The following is a 24055-nucleotide window of genomic DNA, read 5'->3' on the forward strand; positions in this document are numbered from 1 at the left end:
GGAATGAAATACATACTAAATAGGGTATGTCACCCTCCAAGAAATTAGGGGGGGAAGGGGATGAGAGGGGGATGATGGAAGGGAGGGCAGGCTGGGGTGGAGGAGGGAAGTTGGAAGCACCCACTTTTGAAAAGGGACAGGATCAAAGTAGAGAATAGAACAAGTGGGAGGTGGGACAGGAGGGAGGGAAATATAGTCAGTCTTTTACAATATATCTACTATGTTATAGTTTTGCATTAGCCACACATGTACAACCTATAGTGAACTGCTTATCTTCCCAGTAAGGGTGGGTGACAAGGGAGGAAGGGAATGAATCTGGAATTCAAAGTTTTAAAATCAAATATTTAAATATTTATATATATATGTACATATATATATTATTAATACTATTTTACATGTAATTGGGAAATAAGATATACAGGCACAGAGATCCACTGGAAAAGTCAAAAGGGGTGTGGGAGAAAATATGGGAGAGAGCAGATTGGAGGAGGGGATATCCTGTGGGACTGCTATTTTTGGGGGGTGGATAGGGGAAAAATGGGGAGAAAATTTGTAACTCAAAATCTGGCGGAAATGAATGATGTTAATGAATGTTATTAATGAATGAAGTTAATAAAGCATTTGAAAAGAAAAAAAGAAAGAACCACATAACACCATTGGGCACATCAGCTAACAACATGGAATCCTTGCCTCCTTCCCCTTATAGATTCTGGGCCTTGGTGGTTATTTTGAAAACCTCTGTTCCATTGCAATAATGAAGACAAGGCCCTCACAAGCCCTAAACAGTTCTATTCAATCACCCCATAGCAGAGATAAAGAGCAATGACCACTCACTGCTACTGGGTTCCACTTTTAACTCCTGCCCTAAAATACTCACTTCTTCCTGCTTGCCCCACCTTCAACTGCGTAAGTCTGAGGAGTATGGGGAGTAGAGCTGCTTGGATCTGATTCCTCCTTTGCATGCCAAGTTCATGCCTGCTGCTTCCCCTGCCCTGGCCAAGCCCTCTCCATTCCCAAGTCATGGTCAACACCTCCTTCAAAACCAGCCTCCAAACACCTGATCTTTAGGATGTTTCCCTAATTAATCTTATATCCCTTTACAGAATTGATATGCTATATAGATACTGTATTAGCTTATTCCATCCACAAATATTGAATGAGCACCTATAATATGTACGACCCTCTACAAGGTGTTGTCAGGAATACAATTCAGTTCAACTCAATAAACATCTAGAAAGATCCTGGTCTGTGCCAGGTCCTCTGTTGGGCCATGGGAACACAGAATCAAAGACAAAGAATGGGCTCTGCCCTTGTTTTTTTGTTTGTTTGTTCAGTTTTTCAATAATATCCAACTCTTTTTGATCCCATTTGGGGTTTTCTTGGCAGAGATACTAGAGTGGTTTTCTATTTCCTTAAGAAGCCTTACAGATGAAGAAACTGAGGTAGAGTGAAGTGACTTGCCCAGGGTCACATAGCTAGTAAGTATCCAAAGCCAGATTTGAACTCATGAATATGAGTCTTCCTTATTCCAAGCCTAGGGCTCTATCCACTGTACCACCTAGCTACCCTAATTCATATTCTACTGGAAGTAATATAAGATTCCACAGATAAGGAAATACAGGGGAATTGGAATATAGTGAGAGAGCACCAAGAATAAGAAGACTCAGAGAAGGTACCTGAACTGATCTTTGAAAATTTTGAGAGGTGGTGAGAGGAAGAGCAGATGTACTCTAAGCATGGGGGAAAGCTTATGCAAATGCATGGAGGTGGGAAACAGCATATAGATTCTATAGTCCAGTTTGGCTGTAACATAGACTACTAAAGGAATTGAGATATAACATATGAGATAAAGCTGGAAGGTTAGGTTGAAGCCAGATACTGTAGGGTCTTAAAAACCAGGTTGAGGGTTTCTATGTGTCTCTAGAGGCAATGAGGAACCAATTAAGAATCTTGAGCAAGGGAAGGCCATGGTTAGAGATGTGCCCTAGGAAGCTGCTTCTGGAAGCTGGGTGGGGGTTAGATCAGAGAGGGAAGAGACTGGATATAGTGAGATTGATTAGGAAGCCATTACAACTGTCCAAGTGAGAGGGGATGAGGGTCTGGACACGATGCTCTTATCTTCAAGCTCACTGGACAAACCAGTAATATATTGTCATACAATTGGCACCATGTTAACACTCTAGGGGTATTAAGCAAGGAGAACAGGAGGAAAAGCACTGAAAACATGGCCATAAAGACTAGGGACTAGTTTGAGAAGTGGCAATGAGAAGGGCATTCCTGGCAGAGATAATCACAGAAGCATACATTCGGAGTAATGCTGAGCTAATCCACTTAACTAAGGTAAGACTTATAGAAGGGAGTAAGAGAGAATCTAAACAGAAAGTCAGGTTGTTGCATACTTATTGGGTGCAGATCTGTGTACTAGAAGACAAACAGATACAAGGCAAGCCTTCTGAGAATTTACAGGCTATCTTAGGAGGGAAAAAAACCTTCCTGTAAAGTTCACTTAGAACATGGATTACCAAATGCTCACCTGCTCCAAAGCTTGCAATGGCTCCCTATTGTACATAGTATAGTGACTTTAATTTGCTTGGGCCTTAGTTTGTTTATCTAAAACAAGGTGACAATAACCCTTCTACCAATGAACCCACAGAGGTCATTTGGGGCAGAGACCAAGACTGGTGAACTGTAAATTGCCAAACTGGACTTATAACAAACAGGGGTACAAGGATGATTCAACATTAGGGAAACAATCAAAATGCATCATCTTAAAAATCAAATGCAAAACCACATGATTATTTCAATAGATGCAGAAAGTCACTGGAAAATACAATGCTATTTTATGCTAAAAACCCAGCAAAGTACAGGCATAAAGGGATATTCTTTCAATATCATAAAAGGTATCTAAAACCAAAAGCTAGCATTGCATTGTATGTGATGTGAATATACTAGAAACTTATCTGATAAAAATGAGAATAAAGCAAAAGTATTCATTCTCCCCATTATTATTTGATACAGGTTCTGGAAATGCTAGCAATAGCAATGAGACAAAAGAAATTAAAGGCACTAAGACAGGAAAAGAAAAGACAAAATTATTCTTATTTGCTGATTTCCTAAGGGAATACTAGGAAAATTCTAGAAAATCAGCAAAAATATTAATGAGACAATTAATATGTTCAAAGTTGCAAACTACCAAAAAAAACCACCCTCAAAAATCAACTCTATTTATCTATGATACCAACAAAATCTAAGAGGTAATATAAGAAAGGGAAATCCCATTCAAATAACCACAAAATTCATAGCATAAAAAAGATTTGTACAACAGAAGTATCAAATGTTCAGCCTGCAAAACTACCAAGTAAATTTCAAGCCACATTAAAGTGCAATTGGAAAATGTTTAATAACATAAATAAAATTATAAAAAATAATTCTAATTCATGATTTTCTAAGTCAACATAAAGTCTAGTTTCTATTTGGGTTTGATTCCAGCATTGTAACATTCAATTACAAAGTCCTCCTTAAAATAAATAATGAGCAATTTAAAATTTTTTTGTTTTGTTTTTTGCTTTTTTGTTTTTTGTTTTGGAGGGCAATTGGGGTTAAGTGATTTGCCCAAGGTCACAGGGCTACTTTTTGTGTTAACTGTCTGAGGTCAGATTGATAATGAGCAATTTAAATATTTGGAGGAATATTTGTTAATTATGTCTGGGCCTGGCCAATATCATAAAAAGGAAATGCTAAATTACACTTTGAATGTTACAAAATTCATTTGGAAAAACAAAAAATCTAGATATCCAGGAAAATGATGAAAAGGAGAAATAGCATTTCCATATCTCAAACTATATAATAAAGCAATAGTCATCAAAACCATCTAGCATTGGTTTTTTAAAAAAGAAACTAGAGATAAAGAAAGAATCAGAAACAATGGATCTCAATAGCCCAGTGTTTGATGAAGCTCAAAACATGAATTATTTAGGGGGGAAAAAACTCTCTATATGATAGAAACTTCTGAGAAAACTAAAAAGCAGTTGTCAGAAATTAGGCTTGAAACAGTACCTTGTACCATATTCCACAATGTACTCTATTTTTAAAACATTTTTGTTTATATTTTCTATTTCTTATATTACCATAGTTATCCCAAATATGCCTTATTCTCCCACTGCCAGAGCCACACCATATAAAAACTTTTTCTTTTCTAGAAAGAAAAAAAAAAGTCAACATAGCTAGTCAACATATTGAAAAAGTCTGAAAACATGGATCCCCCAATTCCAAGAGGGGGAGGGTGTGTTTCCTCATCTCTCTTCATTTAAGTCTCACTTAATGTTTACAATTTTTGCTATATTTACCTTTGACTTTTTGTTGTGTCCTCATTCTTTCCATTTACATCATTGTAATTACCACGTATATTATTTTCTTGGCTCTGATGACTTCACTGGGCATCAGTTCATATAGATCACTTAATGCTTCTCTGTATCCATTACATACCTCCTTTTTTACAGTGCAATAATATTCCATTATGTTCATGTACTTTGTTTATATATTCAAGTAATTTGTTTAGCCACCCCCCCCCAATTAATGGGTATCTACTTTGTTTCCAGTTCTTAGCTATATAATATATAATAGTTTGGAATACATGGGGACTTTTTACTAATTAATGGCTTACTTGGTATATACCCAGTAATAGAATCTCTGGGATATTTTAGTGACTTTATTTGCATAATTCCAAATTGCTTTCCAAAATGGATGTACCATTTCATAGTTTCACAAACAATGTATTCATGTGCCCATCTTTCCACAACCCCTCCAACATTAGCTGTTGACATTTTTTGTCATTTTTTGCCAATTTTCAGAGGATGAGGTGAAACTACAGGGCTATTTTGACTAGCACTGCTCTTATTGTTAGTGATTTAGAACATTTTTTCATGTGGTTGTGAATACTTTGTAGTTTTTCTTTTGAGAATTGCTAGTGTCCTTTTACCATTTATCTACTGAGCAATGGCTATTAATATGTGTCTGTCTGTCTGTGTCTCTACACACACACATATATACATCAATATTGATACAAAAATTTTAAATAAAATACAAGCAAAAAGATTACAGCAATATATCACAAAGATCACAACCATGCTGGATTTATACTAGGAGTACAAAGTTGGTTCAGTACTATGAAAACTATAAAAGTCATTAACCAAATCAATAACAAAAACAATAGAATCATATGATTATTCCAAAGATGCAGAAAAAGCTTTTTGACAAAATACAAAACCTAATCAAACTGAAATAACTCATACCATCAGATCGACAAGTCTAAGGGGGAAAAAAACAAAAAATTTTATGGGGCTGTGGAAAAACAGTACATTATTGTACTGTTGGCAGACTTACGAACTGGTCTACCCATTCTGGAAAGCTTTTGGAATTTTTTCCAAAGAGCTATTAAACTTATACCAAGAATATCACTATGAGGAGTATCCAAAAGTGATGAAAGAAAGAGGGAAAAGACCCATTATGTATTAAAAATATCTATAGATATCTTTTTGTAGTGGCAAAGAGAGGGGATGCTAATTAATTGGGGGAATGGCTGAACAAGTTATGGAATATGAATGTGATGGAATGTTATTGTGATATAAGAAATGATGAAGGGGATGATTTCAGAAAAAAAAAAACAAAACTAGGGAGACTTATTTGAACTGATGCAAAGTGAAGTGCGCAGAACCAGGAGAACAATTAATACAATAACAACACTATTGTAAAGACAGTCAATTCTGAAAGACTTTGGAACTCGGATCAATGTAATGATCAACTAGGATTCCAAAAGAATCATGATAAAATATGCAATCCACCTCCACAGAGAGAACTAATGGACTCAGAGAGGGATCTGGTCAGTTTGGTGTGTTCTAATAGACTTGCAGATTCAGAAACTAAAGCACTTCCTGGAAGAATCTACTCTTGGTTTTGGAGCTCCCCTTTGGTTAAAATAAAAATAAATCCTTCCTGAACAGTGGGAAAGCCCAAAATAGAACTTCCTTGATCTCCCCCCTCCCTTCCCCCAGGGTCTAATAAAACTGAAATCTTGTGTATCCTTGTGTTAATTGTGAAGCTTCATATTTAAATTAGTTAGGGGTGGTTTGTGATTCAAGGAACCTTGCTTTCCTACAAACCCAGATTTCCACTATCCCCTAGGTTGAATTTAAGTAAGCAGGAAAACCTGGAGATTTTTTTTCCCTTATCATTCTTCTCCTGATTCTGAGTGCAAAGAGCTGGGGAAAGGGTGGGGAGGGGCAGGATCAAAGGTTTCCCCTCAGCAGAAAGTACCATAAAGAAAACTAGTTTATCCTTTATTGATTATTCATGAAAATGTGGTTTGAAAGATCTGAAATATCCCAGTGTTTGGGAGTAAAGGGGATCTTTGTTATACAAAACACCCCTCTGTCCTACTCTTTAGTCCTGAGGATATTCTCTTGGAGGACTCTCCAGAGAAAATAAGGAAAATTTATTATCTAGTGATTATAACATTTGATTCTCAGAGGAGAATTGTTGCCTCAACACTGTAAATGATTTAACTGAATTGTCTAGGTAAATTAAAAGCTAAATTAGAAACTGGAACTGACCTTTGTTTCTGTGAAGTGACAGAGGTCTGATAGGTGGGGTAGGAAGTCTCTTAGTTGATTCCATGAAAATATTGAAGTAGGGCAGGAAATCTCTTAAAAGAATGGCAATTTCCTTCAAGATAGGAAGAAGCATTTTACCTTGGATCTGTTTTGGCCAAAAACCCTGAGGGTCTTCCCCTCCCAGATTGACCTTGGTTATTGTTTCTTCTTTTATTTTTTTTAGTAGGTAAAAGAGGCTATACTTTGCCTCATTTCTCACCTATCCTTAATCACTGAATGGGTGTTGCCTCAGAGACCTGGGAAAGAGCTTAGCTTAAAAGGGCCAAGGTCTCCCACTGCTTCTGGGCCATCTCCAGTCATCCTGATCTGTATCTTGCCACTGGACCCCCATGGCTCCAAAGAAACTTAAATCCAATTCACTTGCAAGTCATGACATCACCTTCCTGATGTCATGGTCCTCTTCCAGAACAAAGCACAAACAAGGAACTAACAAAAGTAGAGTCAGTAAATTGAAGGGATAGTTTTGAAAATTAACTTTGAGATATGTTTGGGATGTGAAGGAATCAAAAAGTGTAGTGTTAGATCAGTGTGGAGAAAGATGAAAATTTTTATTCCTGTAAATTTGTTAATACTCTTTCAAGATAGGCTTATTATACTCAATTGTGAGATGTCTACTTCATTACTAATTAACAAAGATTACCCTGGCAAATCCTTTGTTTCAGAAAGCACTTCAAAGTTTGGTTTTGTAGCACCTTCTTCAGGAAAAGCTTAAAAGTACAATGGCTGTTCTGTTTTATTTACCTTATCTGATAAGGTTGTTTTCTTGGATCTTGAGTACAAGGCTATGCTAATTACCTACAACTCCTTGGTAACCTGCAAATTTACTTTTCTGTATCCTATGCTAACTTTCAGTCATGAATTCTGAAACAATATTGTAATGCAGTATTAAAGTAATATGTGTTTTGTCTTTTTTTCTCCCTCTTAAAATGATTACACTATTTTTTAATTTTAAAAAACATTTTAGTTTTTAACATTCAGTTTTACAAGATTTTGAGTTCTAAATTTTTCCCTCCCTCCACACTCCCCTCCCCAAGACGGCATGCAATCTGATATATGTACAATCATAATTAAACATATTTCCACATTAGTCATATTGTGAAAGAAGAAAATGATTACTATATTTAACCTAAGTTAAACAGGTTTTGATGGAAAATACTTTGGGGATTTGTCATTAAGGTAAAATGTTTATAAACTGCTAGAATAAGAATCACTTTCATATCCCTGAGTGCAACTGGATTTTTAATTGCTTTATACTGATTTCTGGATACACCTAAGTATAGAATGTCTAACTTCACAGACTAATGATTTTTTTTTTCTGCAAGAAAATTTTAAGAATGCATTTAACCGTATTTGATGTCATTTGCCTGGAAAATGAGTTTTGTTTTAGGTCTATGATTTAAATTCTGGGTTCTATATTATTAAGTAGAGTTTTTTCCATTGTGTTTTTGGGAAACCATCATATAAGAAATGCTATTGAATTGTACCTAGAATGTAATAATTTTTTAAATTATTTTATCTGGATAGCAACTTGCCCTTCTGATTATAAATTGCCTGTAATAGATAAATAAGGTTCCTTTGAGGTTTTTTTTGGAAATCCTCTTTTCTTGCAGGAGATAAGCCCTTCCCTGAGGATTCTCAAAGCCATCATAGGGGAATGGTTTGTTTGTTCTTTATATAATGAATGGTCTGGGTGATGTGTGAATGTGATGTGTATTCATTTTATGTATAAATTTCTAGAATGTGGATATTTTCTCAAATTCTTCTTAAATGACAAAGTAAAATGATAAATGAGTTTGTTAGGATGTTTTAAATACTCAGTAAATATTGTTACTTATTGCTTACTTACTGTTTATGCAACAAAGAAAACTGTTTCTCTAAATTATAAGCAGTAGAAAGTCTGCAATGTAGGATGGAACTGTGATTTGAATTGCCCTAAATTGTGAATTCAGGTATAATTGTTTTTCTTAAGCCCTAAAATCCACCATTCAAGGGAAGTGCTAAATGTTGCTTAGATTAAGTCCCTTTTCGGAATGCTGTTGATGAATGTTAAAAACAGAGAAGGTTGAAAAGATGGAATTATGAAGGTAATGGCAAGATTCTCTTGAGTCAGATTTCCCACTGAGCTATTTCCTTTCTGAACAGGAATGTTTCCTACCTGGTTTATTCTGGGCCTGGCTCTGATATACTGTGAATACTGTGGAACTCTATTACCTGATTGGCTGTTCTAAAAGGTATCTATGATTTTTACCTAAATTCAAACTGAGCTAAAAGAATTTTCCCTTGCTATACCTATGATAGGTGAATCAGTAACTTTGGGCCTGAGGAACCAGTACTAATTTGGATCAGCAGAGTCTTTCCTCCTTTCATAGTGTGATAATAATTTTTTAAATGCTGACTTCTTTTTATTAAAATTTATTACACCATTCCTTCTGGAACATTTTGGCTAACTGGAGCCTGTTTTCTGTTTATATTAACTTCATCTGGATAAACCTGACTCATGGATATAATATTAGCTGAAGACTTTTTGACAGTTCTCAGATAGGAAACCAAAGGAGTTTGAGCTTTCCAAGGCAATTTGGCTAACTATTTGTGAAGAGAGTCTACTGACTCCTATGCTGTAGTTTTCTCTGAGGCATGTAAATCTCCCTCTCAATTAGCCCACTGTGAACCCTCTAAATGCAGTTTTAATCTATAACATGACTTAATTTACCTATAGAGTATGTTTAACTAGGTTTGTTTCCTTAAGAGATATATGAAATTATGATTCTGTTTAACTAAGCTTGTGCAATTTGTGTAGCCTAAGAAGATGTACTAGATTGCCATATGTCAAAAATTTCTTTGTCTCTGACATAACTTTTATCATTAGAATTCTAATCTTTGTTCAAGGTCATTTTTCTACTTCCTGAACCTTTACTTAAACACAACAAAACCTAGGTGTTTATGTCTATAATTTCTGCACTGTGATATTGCTTATTCAGCAGCAGTAACCTACCACACAAAATCAAGAGGAGATATTTCTCCCATAACAAAAGCAACTTTCTCTAATGTTTTATAATAGATCTTTGTTATGCTCAGCAAGTATCTCTGAACTGTTAAGTGTAAATGACCCCATTGCTTTGAGAGCTTTTTTTTTAACTGTTCAGGCTTTGTGAACACTACTTTTATTATTTGCTCTCTCTCTCTCTCTCTCTCTCTCTCTCTCTCTCTCTCTCTCTCTCTCTCTCTCTCTCTCTCTCTCTCTCTATCTATCTATCTATCTAGTACAAGGGTCAGGTAAAGACAGAAAAAGCAAATGGTATGTAAAGACTGAAATTCTCTGAATGGTCAGATGTCCTTCAGGCAATCTAATTTAATATTCTTCTTATAGCTCTGCTGTTTCTAAGGTTAGTTCACTAAGGCATAAGGTCTGACCTGGTTTTCATCTCATGAATTAATTACTGGAAAGCTAATGTGATTAGATTTTGTCAGGTTTTTTTTATATTAAATTAAACTAAGTCTTATTGCTAGAAGGTTTAAACAGCATTACCTAGGGAAACTTTGCAAGTGACTTAGAACGTGGGAAATGGAGCTCTTGGAAGGAACACCTCTTCAAAACCCCACTAAAGAACAAGGCCTGATCCAGGTATTATTACCAACTAATAATTATTACCAATTACTTAATCCTAATTAAGGACAACAGAATGTTTGAACTAAACTGGGCTCATCATAAACACTGGTCTAGGACAGACCCTATATTTGCAAGTATTTGCAAAGGAAAATGTTTCCCAGAAGCAGATGACTTCATGGGATGGCTAAACTCAAGAAAACAGAATAAGAAATATGTTGTCTAAATAGAAAAGTGGGGTTGGTAGTCAAGAATGTGTTGAACCATGATATAATGCCAATATTTCTTGCTTCTGTTTTGCTGTTATATTCAATACTATGTAATACTTTGTATCTGCCTATAGAAATGCTTGTCGTAAAATTGATATTGAAGCATTCAGAGAGGTGACTGATTATAAAGTGAATGTAAAAGAATATGTTCACAGAGAGGCATTTTATTTCCATTTCCCTCTACAACCGAGAAGACAGAATGTCTTAAGAGTTTTTAAATTCCCTTTTTGTTTGGCTCCAGGACAGTCATTTCATCTGTACAGAAAATCATGTAGCCAGCTGAAGCTTTAGAATTCAGCTGACCCTTCATTCTAATGGCTTCATTTTGAGATAACCTTTTGGTATACTAATTCCTAGCTATGTTTGATGATCAATTTACAACTAGATTCATAGAATTTTCCTCTATTTTTCATTTGACATGTAAACCTCCTTCCTCTCCATTTGTCAGCTATGAAGTTTACAAGTTACCTTTTCCTTTTAGCAACTATATCTTTTTTTTTTGTCTGATGTAACTGGTAACTAAATGAGCTTTGCCAGAACTGTCTATTGCCCAGAGGTAATATAGAATTATGAGCCCTTGCTCCGACCATAGTAAAAGCTGGTTTTAAAATGTCTCTGCATATAGATAAGTATGATTGACAGCAATACTTATCAATGAATCATTGGCTATTTCCACAATACATTTCTCATCTCCCCATATAAGAACATAAACACTTTAATCTTGTTTCACCCATTATAATTTCCTTCATGTTTATTTTTTATACTTCTCTTGAGTTTTCTGTTTTCTATTTCAAATTTTTACTTCAGCTCTGGTTTTCTCATCAGAAATGCTTGGAAGTGCTTTATTTCATTACAGGTTCATTCTCACCTCCTTCCTCACCACCCCTGTAGAATTATGTATTCAGTTTTATTTTTATTTATTTTTAAAATATTAATAATATTTTATAAAAATATAAAAATTTATAAAATTAAATAATATATTATATAATATGTAATTATAAAATATGTCTAATACATAATGATAATATATAAATTATGTATATATAATGAAATTATAAAATTTTATTAAAATATTTATTTTTACTTATTTATTTATATTTCAGAATATATATATTCAGTTTTACTGGGTAGATTATTCTTGGCTGTAAACTTAGATCTTTTGCCTTCTGGAATATCATATTCCAACCTCTCCATTCCTTTAATGCAGTGGCTATTAAATCTTTTGTGATCCTGACTTTGACTCCTTGGTACTTGGATTCTTTCTTTCTAGCTACTTACAGTATTTTCTCTTTGGCCTGGGAGCTCTGGGTTTGGGCTATAACATTCCTGGGAGTTTTCATTTTGGAGTTTCTTTCAGAGATTACCTGGTAGATTCTTTCAATTTCTAGTTTGCCCCCTGGTTCCAAGAGATCTGAACACTTAAGATCTGCTTTTATGATTACTTGAAATATAATGTCTAGGCTCTTTTTCTGTTCATGGCTTTTAAATAGTCTAAAGATTCTTAAATTATTTCTCTACTTTCTAGGTCAGTTGTTCCTTCTACGAGATGTTTCACATTCTATTCTATTTATACAGATTTTTTTAGAGGTTAATTGACTTGCCCTGGTCGTTTGTTTTTAATTTTATTTTTAGTTTACAACATTCATTTCCACAATTTTGAGTTACAAATTTTGAGTTCCAAAAATTTTGAGTTACAAATTTTCTCCCCATCTCTCCTCTACTCACCACCCCAAAACAGCAATCCCACTGAAAACCCCCTCCCCCAATCCATTCTCTCCTATATCCTTGCTCAAACCCCCTCCAACTTTCCGGCAGGGCAAGATGGATCTCCATACCCCAGTTCCTGTGTATCTTATTTTCCAGTTGCATGTAAAAATAATAATATTTTTTAACATTTGATTTTAAAACTTTAAATTCCAGATTCTTTCCCTTGTTCCCTCCACCCTTACGGGGAAGATAAGCAATTAAATATATGTGTAGTTATGCAAAACATTTCCATAGTGGATATATTTGAGACTCTAACTATATTTCCCTCCATCCTATCCTGCCCCCACCCCTGACTTGTTATTTTTTCTATTTTGACCCTGTCCCTTTTCAAAAGTGAGTGCTTCTCTCTGGATCAGGGGCGGAGTCGAGATGGTAGAGTAGAAACAAGACCTCCTCCAATTCTGCTCGCAGAACTCTGTTCCAACAGAGTTCCACACTGACCTTTTACTTTGTCTTTAGCTTTTATGGGTTGATAATTCTGGAAACCGCCACTGCTGGTGGTGATCCACTCTCCTGAAATTTGCTCTAGCCGCTGCTGGTCGGGCTGCCCTGGGGATAAAACTGGGGCTCATGCAGGGCTGGGCTCAGCTCCCAACAAGCTGTGATGGACCCTTCCTGTAGGCCTGTTGGGCTGCCTTCAGCAGGAAATTTGTTTCTGTCACTTTGTGTTTTCTGTAGCTCTAAAATTTGTTTAGAGTCATATTTTATTGGTATTTGAGGTGGTTATGGGGGCGGGGCTCACGGAGTTTTTCTGCTTCTATGCCGCCATCTTGGCTCCACCCCCCCTCTATTTATTCAGATTTTTTACTTTGTTATATTATTTTTTGATATCTCATAGAGTCATTAATGAGCTTCCATTTGGCCACTTCTGATTTTCAAAGAGTTATTCTGTTTTCAGTAAGGTTTTGGACCTCTTTTTTCAAGCTTTTAATTCTCTTTTCCCATCTTCCATAGCACTCATTTGATTTTTTCAAATCTCTTTTGCTTTTGAAAAAAAAATACTCTTCAAGGAATTCTTGTTAGACTTATGTCCTAGCTGCATTTTTTCCTTGAGGTTTTGCTTGTTGATGTTTTGAAGTCATTGTCTTCTTCCAAGTTTGTTTCTTGAGCTTCCCCATCACCATAGAAGCTCTTTCCCATCATTTGTTCATTCTTCCAGACTCTTTCCTGACTTTGAACTCAATATTAAGGCTATTCTATGTACTTTGGCAAGGGGGTACAAGGGGTGTCTGGCCTGAACTTCTATCCTCTTCCATCCTTCTGCTGCTTTCACAGCTCTAGCTGGAGGCTGGCAGGTTTTCAGTGCTCCCAAAGTGGAGTGATACCAGACAAGGTCTGTTCACTGCCCTAATCTGTGTTCTGCAAGTTCCTGACCCAGGTTTAAGTCTATTGACTTGTTCCTGGCTGAGAGTTTCAGCAGACAGCTGCTGGACTCAGTCACTAATGAATGGTCTACTGGGAGGCTCCCCTTTGGTCTGGTACTCCTGCCCTGGTTTTCCCTCTGCACGTTTATCATAATGGGGAAAAAGCTAGAACTGAGTCACCATTCTGATCTAGGAATCAGAGCCATAAGGTTACATTTCCAGAACTTGTTTCTTGTTTATTACACAACTAATATCCACTCTTGAGACTGCTTCTCTTTGTTCCAGTATCCAGAATTGGGTAATGGGAAACAGAGTTGCCAGGTAGCACCTGTTCCTAAACTCAGCACTACTTCAGGGGTACCATGAGCAGCTAGGTGGCACAGAGGGCAGGTAGGTGTTCTAGTGGATAGAGTACTGGGTCAAATCTGGCCTCAGATACTTCCTAGCTACAAAATGCTAGGCAAGTCAATTTATCTCTTACTGTCTGTTTCCTTATCTATAAATGGAGATAATAACAGCGCCTACCTCCCAGAGTTATCTAAAAGGGTTGAAGGAGATATTTGTAAAGTGCTTAGCATATTACCTGGCACATAGTAAGTATTATATAAATGTTAGCTATTATTATTATTAATCATCACCTGGAATCTCTACCCTGATGCCCTGTCTTGGCTTTTTCTGTCTCTGGGCACTGGAATGCTCCTTGCCACTGTCACACACATTCCTGGCCAGACCCTTTCCCTAGTGTCTCTAATTGCTGCTCCCCATACATAATATTTCCACAGACCTCTGTCTATCTCCTGGAGTAAGAAAAATGACTCACTATGACTTTTCTTGGCTTTCCCCATTAATATTTGGATTGTTGCAGTCTTTAGATTGTTGTGGAGAAAGGATAGAGGTAAGTTAGGTTCAACTACTTCCTGTTACTCTGCCATCTTGCCTCTGTCCCCCCTCCAACCTAGTTTAGTCTCTCATCCACTCAGACCAAAGTAATAGCCTCTTAACTGATGACATAGGTGCCAAATGGATATCCCTAAAACTCTTCCTAGCCATGTGACATCAGAATCTAGAGAAGGAAATCTAAACTCCTCTAGTTGGCATCTGCAGCCCTTTACTGTCTACTTCTACCCTTCCTTTGCAGGCCTACTGCACATTACTCATCTTCATGCACTTTATGTCCCAACCAAACCCCTAATTGCTGCTCCCCATACACAGTTTTTCATCTCCTATATTTGTAGAGGCTGCCTTCCATTCATAGAACGGCCCTCCCTCCTCACCTTCACTTTGTACAATCTCAAGCTTCCTTCAAGGCTCAGCTCCAGAGCCACCTCCTATACAAGGCCAACTTTTGGGCCTGAGTTTAGGAACCATTTTGCATACATTTTATATTTACTTATTACTGGATCCTAGATCTAAAGTGCATGCAGTCCAATCACCTCACTGATCAACATGGAAACTAAGATCTAGAGAGGAGAAGAGACTTAGCCAAGACCATGTAAATAGGACGTTATGGAGCTGGGATTCATACTCAGAGTTGTTATTCCAAATCCAGTGCCACTCCACCGCACCAAAATACCCCTTAAATTAAATTACATTGCTCCTGCCCATCCCACAAGTAAAATGTAAGCTCCTTGAGGACAGAGACTGTTTTGTTTTTACCTTTCCTCTCCCCGATGCCCAGGCAGCTAGGTGGTGCCGCAGTGGATAGTTTCAGACGTGGAATTACAAAGACTCCTCTTCCTGAGTTCAAATTCAGCCTCAGATACTTAGATACTTTACCATGACCCTGGGCAATTCACTTAACCCAATTTGCCTCATGAGCTGGAGAAGCAAATAAATGGCAAATCACTTCAGTATCTTTGCCAAGAAAATCTTAAATGAGATCACAAAGAGTCGGACACAACTGAAAAAACTCCCCAATACCCAGCACAGTGCCTGATATTTAGTAGGTGATTCATAAAATGCTTGCTGAATGGACGAATGAATGGTCTTCTGGCTTTCACTGTTCCCCTCTCCAATCCATCCTCAATAAAACTGTTAAAATCATCTTTACAAAGCATAGGTCTGGCCATGTCATCCCTATGCTCTCACCTGGTAATAAAGATCATCCACATCTTGGCTCCCACATTCCTTTCAAGACTTAGACCTTATAACACTCCTTCATAAGTTATATGTTCTAGTCAAAATGGACCATCTGTTAACTGTTGACCAAACTCATTACCCATCTCTGATCTCCATGTATTTACATGGGTTCAAAATTCTTCTCTTTCTTCAAGGTCCCCCTTCCAACCCCTTACACCACATCACTGCCAGGGCTTTCCCTGTTCTCAATGCTGCCAAGAACACCCTGCTCATCTTTTTCCTTTGTGGTCCCTTTGATGACTAGCTTCTAGTATGCTTCTTTGAGTCCTCTCCAATCCTCCCAGGTAAGCACCCTAAAGACAGACACTGTCATTCTGATCTTTGTGTTTCTGGTGCCCAACACAGAGTAGAGTGTGAGTGGAGGAGAGAGGCATCAATGGGCAGTTTCTCTGGGGGAAGAAATGTTCATTTTGAATTCACAGGATTGTCACTGTCATTAACCATTATCATAAGTTAGTCATTGGTTTACATAAATCAGGTACTTTCTAGGATACTATCTTTGCTGCCATCATCTCTAATTGGTGTGGGGGGCATCAATTGCTAAAGATTCTCTAGAGCATTTTCTAGATTCTTTAGACATCTCAGCAAGTATCTACAGATGGCATCAAAGTCCCCTTCCTCAGTATATGTTTCTGTACTCAAATTCTGCTATCAGTCAGCCCCTACCCAAATGATCCTCATGCTGCTGCCAGGCACAGTTCAGAGGCCCCAGGGCTGTGTGCTGCCATCGTCGAACTGCCAGAAATCTGTTTTGGAAGCAGGGATGCTGAAGGGTCTGGTGTCTAACTCCTCCCTTCAACTGATGCTGGATGCCACAGTATATCTGGGATAGCCTGTGGTACCACATTCTAAGGAAAAAGAGTAAAAGAAAAGGTGAGTCAGAGGTGCCATGAAACATAGTTAGAGGTGACAGGGATTTAATTATCTCAAGTACAGAGGGCTAACTTCAGTTTGGAAAAGCTAAACATAAAGGGCCCCAAGTCATTGCTGTCAATTGCCTCACCCACTATTCACTTGGTGCCCCATAAATTGGCTTTTGCCTCTATCACCACAAATGAACTTCAATCACAAAATCTCACAGTTGGAAGAGAACTCAGAGGTCATCTAATCAAATCTCTAATAAATGTAGGAATGATACTGAAATAAGAGGGGCATAATTTCCAAAGATAGGGAAATGATATTCCCTTTGCCTTCTGCCATGGTCAGGCTTCATCTGTAGTACTCAGTTCAGTTCTGGGCACCACAGTTTAAGGACATTGATGAGATGGAGAATGCCCAAAGAAGGACAACCAGGATGGAGAAAGGTCTTGAATCCAATGTCATATGAGGAACTGGGCATTTTAGCCTGGATAAAAGATAACTCAGGGAGGGCATGAGAACTTGTCTTCAAATATCTGAAGACAATGGAAGTCACATGGAAGTCACATGAAGTCACATGGAAGAAAGATTTGAGTCACAGAACTAGGAGCAATGGGGGGAAAATACAAAAAGGAAAATTTAAGCTTGATGTCAGAAAAAACTTCCTAACAATTAGACCTATCCAAAAGGGAAATGGACTACTTCAGGAGTTAGTGGATTTGCCTTAGGAAGTCTTCAAGCAAAGGCTGGCTAACCACTTCTTAGAGACAGAAAATCAGGATTCTTTTTCAGTGATGGGTTGGTATAGATGACCACTGATGGATGTCCCTTTCACCTGTGAAATAGCATGATTACGTGAATACCCTCCATGGTGGCCCAAATGTAATTCACTAATGGTGTCTAAAACAATGGCGTCTTTCCAATTCTCATCTTCCATGACTTTTTTTGGTGGCATCTGAATCCCAATGATAAATATCCCCTTCTTTAAACTCTCCTACTCCTTCAAATGCTCTTTCTTTCCTGGCTTCTATAACACCATGTTCTCCTAATTTTCCTTCTTTTCAACCCACTTCTCTGTTTCTTTTAATTGGTTCTCCTTGTTCTTCCTACCTCCCATGCCCTTGCCTTATATTCTTTTAATTCCATACTCAGTCCTTTGGAGACATTACCCACTCTCAAATCACTAGGCTGATTACTTCAAAATCTCTATCTATAGAGGGGCAGAGCCAAGATGGTGGAGTAAAGGGAGCATTTTTGCTAAGCCTTCCCAACATTTCCCTCCAAAGAACTTTTAAAAAGAATGTCAAATCAAATTCTAAGTGGCATAACCAACAAAAAGGCAGAGGGAGCCATTTTTTCCAACCTAAGACAGCTTAGAAGGACAGAAAGGGAGGTATGCAGCACTGGCATGGGAGCTGGTCAAGAGCACAGTGCAGCAGAAGTGACACCAACTTGGGCCTTGGTGGTGGCAGGGCAGCAGTAACAGGAACATTTAGTGCCCAGAGATGGTAAGGAGATGGAACACCTGATCAGAGACTACAAGGGACCCCTGTGGGACACAGGCCATAGGAGCAGGTGCCATTTGACAACTCCACAGCCCCTTAACTAGTTCTAGGTTGTAGTTTCAGGGAGAGGAGAGGAGCATTTGCAGTCATGGGGGACCAGGAACCCTACCTGGGTAAGGACCAGAGCGCAGATCAGAAGAGCAGTGGCCACACCTCTACCCAGAACACACCACCTTGGAAGCACTGAAAACTTATAGACCTCTAACACTAGCTGTGGAAAGAGCAGAAGGACATAAAAGACAGAAGTTCAGGTCAGTCATTCTCTCCCCTGCCCACCAACTCCCACTCCCAGAGGTGAGCAGAGCACAACATAAAGTCCGAAGTAAAAAAAAAAAATAGGCTGGAAAAATGAGCAAACAAACAAACAAAAAGAACTTGACTATGAAAAGCTGATGTGGGGATATGGAAACTGAAGACACAAATCCAGAGGAAGACATGAAAACAAAGTTTCAAGGAAAATGGCAAAAAATTTACAGCAACTTTCTCTGATAAATGTTTCATTTCTCAAATATACAGGGAACTGAGCCAAATTTTAAAAATAAGAGTCATTCTCCAATTGATAAATGATAAAAAGATATGAACAGGCAGTTTTCAGAAGAATAAATCATAGTTATCAATGCATATAAAATGCTCTAAATCACTAATAATTAGAGAAATGCAAATTAAAACAACTCTGAGGTACCACCTTGGGCTCATAAGATTGGTTAAGATGACAGGAAAGAAAAATGACAAATGCTGGAGAAGATGTGGAAAAATAGAGACACTGTTGTTGGAACTGCCAACTTGTCCAGTCTTTTTGGAGAATAATTTGGAATTATGCCCAAAAGGTTATAACACTGTGCATACCCTTTAACCCAACAATGCCACTCCTAAGTCTGTATCTCAAAGAAATCAAAGAAAAAGGAAAAGGACTCATATGTTTAAAAATATTTATAGCAACTCTTTTCTGATGCAAAGTGATATAAGCAGAACTAGGGGGGGCAGCTAGGTGGTGCAGTGAATAGAGCACTGGCCCTGGGAGTCAGGAGGACCTGAGTTCAAATCTGGCCTCAGACACTTAGCACACACAAAAAGCCGTGTGACCTTGGGCAAGTCACTTAACCCCAACTGTCCTCCAAAAAGCAAAAAAAAGAGCAGAATTAGGGAAAAATGTACACAACAGCAGTAATATTGTAAGGATGATCAACTGTGAAAGACTTAGCAACTCTGATCAATACAATGATGCTTGACAATTCCAAAGGACTCCTTCTCAAGAATACTCTCCACCTCCAAAAAGAAAACTGATTAACTCTGAGTGTAGATTGAAGCAGATTTTTTCACTTTATTTTTCTTGCTTTTGTTTTGCTTTTACAACATGGCTAATGTGGAAATGTGTTTTTGCATGATTTAATATGTATAACAGGTAAAGCAGCACTTGCCTTTCCAATGGGTGGGAGAGGATCTGGAGGGAGAGAGGGAATTTAGAACTCAAAATAATGTTTTTAGAAAGGAAAAAAAAAGATCTCTATCTCCAGTCCTGATTTACCAACCCTGCAGAGTACAGGTTGTCTATAGAACTCAATAGGCTCCAAATAATCCTTCCCACCACTCTCCCATCTCAAAACCATACGTCACCATCTTCCTAATTCCATAGTCTTTCAACCTCAATAAGAGTGGTCTTTCTCCTCTTTTATATCATGTCACATTGGTTCTCCCTTTATGTCTCCTGAATTCATCCTTTTCCTTTCTATTTCCCTTGTGAGGCCCTTATCAATTTATGCCTGTATTACTGTAATAATTTCCTAACAGGTTTTCCTGCTGCCAATCCATCCTATGCATTATTTATTGCCAAAGTAATCTTCTTTAAAACCCCGTCACTCCCTTATTTGAAAACTCATGATCACTACCAATTGTCCATCAAATCAAGCTTCTCTAAATGGAAATATAATATTCCAGGTGTGAATATTGCTTATATTCTCCTCTTTTTTTTTCTTCTAGTGATGAGCACAGGGCAATTAAGACTGATTTGTGTGAAATTATTCTTAATATGAACCATAACTTATGTCAGATGGTTTACAAACCAACTGGCCTCTTCCTGGACAAATGAAAAGAAAATGCTCTTCTTTTTTCCATTTTTTTTTCCTAAAAAATGGCTTCAGAAAATTTGTCATTTTAAAATATCAAGAATTAAAGTAGGGTATTTTTGTATTCTATGCTTCCCTGGAGTTTGAAATCAAAAGCAAAGAAAGTCTCCAGCCACTCTGACCCTCCATCTTCCCAAGTTACAGAGGGGAAAGAAAAGAGGAGATAAACAGTCAATAAACATTTATTAAGCATCTACTATATGCCAGCACTATGCTAAGCACTGGGGACATAAATATGAAAAAATAAAGGTAATCTCTGCCCTCAAAGAGCTTAAAATTAAATGAGGGAAGACAAGACACAAAAGAAACTAAAAAGGGGCAGCCAGGTAGCACAGCAAGTAAGAGTACCGGCTCCAGTGTCGGGATGACCTGGGATCGAATCCAGGCTCAGACACTTAGCACCCACCCAGAAACACCTGGCCGTGTAACCTTGAGCAAGTTACTTAACCACAATTGCTTAGGGGCGGCCAGGTAGCTCAGCGAGTAAGAACACCAGCTCCAGTGTCGAGATGACCTGGGGATCAAATCCGGGCTCAGATACTTAGCACCACAACCAGAAATAACTGGCCGTGTAACCTTGAGGAAGTTACTTAACCCCGATTGCTTTAAAAAAAAAAAAAAGAAACTAAAAAGTGGAGGACAGAGACCTGACATGGGGGCATCATGGAGAAGTCCCAAAGTAGGACAGTCAGGTGGAGAAATAAGATGTTCTGAGCTAAACTTCCTCTTTAAATGAAAGTATGAAGTTCATGGCCTCACCCTCTAATCAAAGAGACAGAGGGTGGTGAGGAGGGAGAGGACCAAAGCTTTTGAGATCTCATAGGATGATGAGGTTGTTCCAATAATGAACTTCCTGGGGCCTGAGGGGGAAGCCAGTCAGGGAAGTCCCAAAATAATGGTAAAGATGCTCAGAGGCATCTGGCATTTCAGCAGAAGTGAAGGAGTCAAATTCTTATCACCAAAAGTAAAACTTTAATATTTTCCCATTCACAACTCTCTCTCACTTCAAGTTGGTTTTTTTTTAACACCACATCCCAGGATCCTCCTCCTGGCCCTAGTCTTATATATATATATATATATATATATATATATATATATATATATATATATATATATATATATATATATATATGTGTGTGTGTGTGTGTGTGTGTGTGTGTGTGTGTGTATGTATATATGTGTGTGTGTGTGTGTGTGTGTATATATTCCTGCAAAGTCCTTCCCCTTTGGAGAGATGGCAGCTCCTAACAAGTAGGCAAAAATGTATAGTGGGAGGAACACATGTCTTGATCCCTATCTATTCTCCAGGTGTCAGAGCCAGAAGTTCTGCATGGGATGTGCCAAATGATAACACATGCAATTAAGCAGTCATATATCAATGTGACTTTGTCTGAAATGCCATCATTCCCCTCCTACTAAATAGCAGAGGCAGCCCTCTTTAGAAGTGTAAACACTTACATGTGGACTACCTGAAGAGTCTGTGTTTTGGGCTGCTTTTGCCTAGTCCCTGGCAGGCTCCTAGACTGCCCTTCTTTACCCATCAAGTCAATATATGCTCAGGCAATGTTTCCAGAATCCAAAAAAAAAAACTTTTCCTTGACCCTTCTACCATATCAAGCTTCTTCATCTCTCTTTTCCTCGACTATTAAACTTGCTAGGACAAAATTGGGAAAAGTAAAGCCCTATTCTCTAGCCCCTCTCCATCTTTTCTCCATTACCCTCCCCATTCTCTCTTCCTCACCCTACCCACCTCCTTCACTTCCTCTTTTTTTTGGAGGGAGAAGGCAGGGCAATTGGGGTTAAGTGACTTGCCCAAGATCACACAGCTAGTAAGTGTTATGTTAAGTGTCTGAGGCAGGATCCAAACTTAGGTCCTCCTGACTCCAGGGCTGGTGCTCTATTCACTGCATCACCTAGCCACCCCATCCTTCACCTCCTTTTGCCATCAGTTTTCTGCCTCCTCCATGCTACTAATACTTCTCTCCTAAAATATCACCAAAGACCTGCTAATAACATGGCCCAATCCATCCATCTTGCATCATTTCTCATCCTTCTAGATCTCTCTGCATCATCTAACACTACTGACCACCATCTCTTACTAGCCCATAGGAAATCTCCTCCCTTGGCTTCAGATAGCACAAGCCCCTGACTCTCTTCTTCCATTCCTATTCTTCTTCACTAGCTCTTTATTCTCTTCTCAAATTTTTATGTTGGCCAGAGCTAGGTTCAGGCTCTTGTCTCCTATCTTTATACCTTTTCCTCTCTCATTTACTCCTACCTTTCTAGCATTTTTTCATCTTACTCCCCGCTAAGCATTCTGCACTCCAGTCAAATTGGACTGGTCACCACTGATCAAACATACCTTCTGCTCTTCTACTGCTATACCTTTGCTTATGCTTTTCTCCATATAAAATGTCCTTCCTACTCCTCTTTTCCCAACGAAGTCATACTAATTCTGTAAAACCCATCTCCAATACCACCTCATCCTGGAAGCTTTTCCTTAGGTTGCAAGGCTTTTCTACCTTAGACCTTACATAGCTTTTTGAATTTCAATTCCCCAATGCACCAATCACGTACTAGTGTATATTATAGTTATCTGTGTTTACTTCTTATCCCATATTGTAAATTCCACAGACTATTAAACTTTGCATTGTTTCTAGTCTCCCACTGCATCCAGTACATGGGAAACACTTGATAAATGAATGCATATGGGTCTGATGAAGATACAATTGAGTTCCCTATTGACTATATGCAAGACACTGAGTTGGTACTGAATACATTCTAAAATCAAATTATTGTTAGATCACACCGTTTGGGGCTGTCTCTCTTTGCTACAATTCTAAACTGTTATTGTACCTAACTTTTAAGGGTGTCTCTACTCACTCTCACTCTTGCTTCAGCAAGTCTGTCACTGAATACAATGAGGATAACAGAAAGGGTCCTTTAAAGCTATGTTGGAAAGGAACAAGAAGATGATTAAAAAAGGGATAAGGGAAACTACTGCTTGGGGCTTATGAAGGTATGATACAGGATTATGGAAGAGAATATAGAAGTATTCAACTTTTACGTTACTTCTGCTTTTTCTACCAAAGAGAATGATCGCAGGACTAAGAGGGCTAAAGCAGAAAAAGGTTAAAGGGGAATTGAAACCCAAGATGATAATGATTTAAAGAGGAAATTGAAATCCAAGAGACTGCAAAAGAGGACCCAGCTACCCACCATTAGTTCAAGTCAATAGGGGCCTAGATGGCCTGCATCCCAGGGCACTGAAAGAATTAACAAATGTAATTGTTGAGCTACTATCAGAGATCTCAGAAAAAAATGTGTTCCATGGGAAAGATAACACAGGACAGGAGATTTGAATTTTGGAAAAACCAAAGAGAGGGAAGCCCTGCCCAGACAATAAGCCTGGAGTTCTGAGTTTGATTTCTGACAAAATAATAGAGTATATTTTTAAAGGGATGCTTTTGTGAGCATTGAGACAGAGAAGTGATGAACTAAAAGCCAGCATGACTTCACTAAAAATAGTGAAATAAGATTAACTTTGTTTTGTCTTTTAGTAGGATTACTATAACTGATAAATGAAAGGAAATTCCCTTGTCAGAATATACACAGACTTCAGTGTGGAGAGATGGAGTGATTGGGGCTAGATGATAGTATAGTTATAAAGATTTAGAAGTGGATGAATGAGTAAATCC

The 24055-nt window shown here is 38.0% G+C and overlaps 1 protein-coding gene across 4 annotated transcripts in view; it reads right to left on the minus strand.

The window, feature by feature from the left end:
- The window catches only part of TMLHE (trimethyllysine hydroxylase, epsilon), a 132110-nt gene that overhangs the window by 63867 nt on the left and 44188 nt on the right, over positions 1-24055 (minus strand). For 3 of the 4 annotated variants that reach the window (XM_069063725.1, XM_069063726.1, XM_069063723.1), the window contains exons 2-3: positions 18344-18445; positions 16478-16659 (exon numbers count right to left, since the gene is read on the minus strand). In XM_069063725.1, coding sequence (XP_068919826.1) covers positions 16478-16658 — 181 coding nt within the window. In that variant the 5' untranslated portion in view covers position 16659; positions 18344-18445. The remainder of the gene's footprint in view (positions 1-16477; positions 16660-18343; positions 18446-24055) is intronic. The other variant, XM_069063724.1, reaches the window with a different exon arrangement.

This window comes from Petaurus breviceps, unplaced genomic scaffold, assembly GCF_028583685.1.
Source record: "Petaurus breviceps papuanus isolate PSGF00001 unplaced genomic scaffold, PetGlider_PUasm1.0 90601, whole genome shotgun sequence".
In the NCBI taxonomy this organism is placed as follows: Eukaryota; Metazoa; Chordata; class Mammalia; order Diprotodontia; family Petauridae; genus Petaurus; species Petaurus breviceps.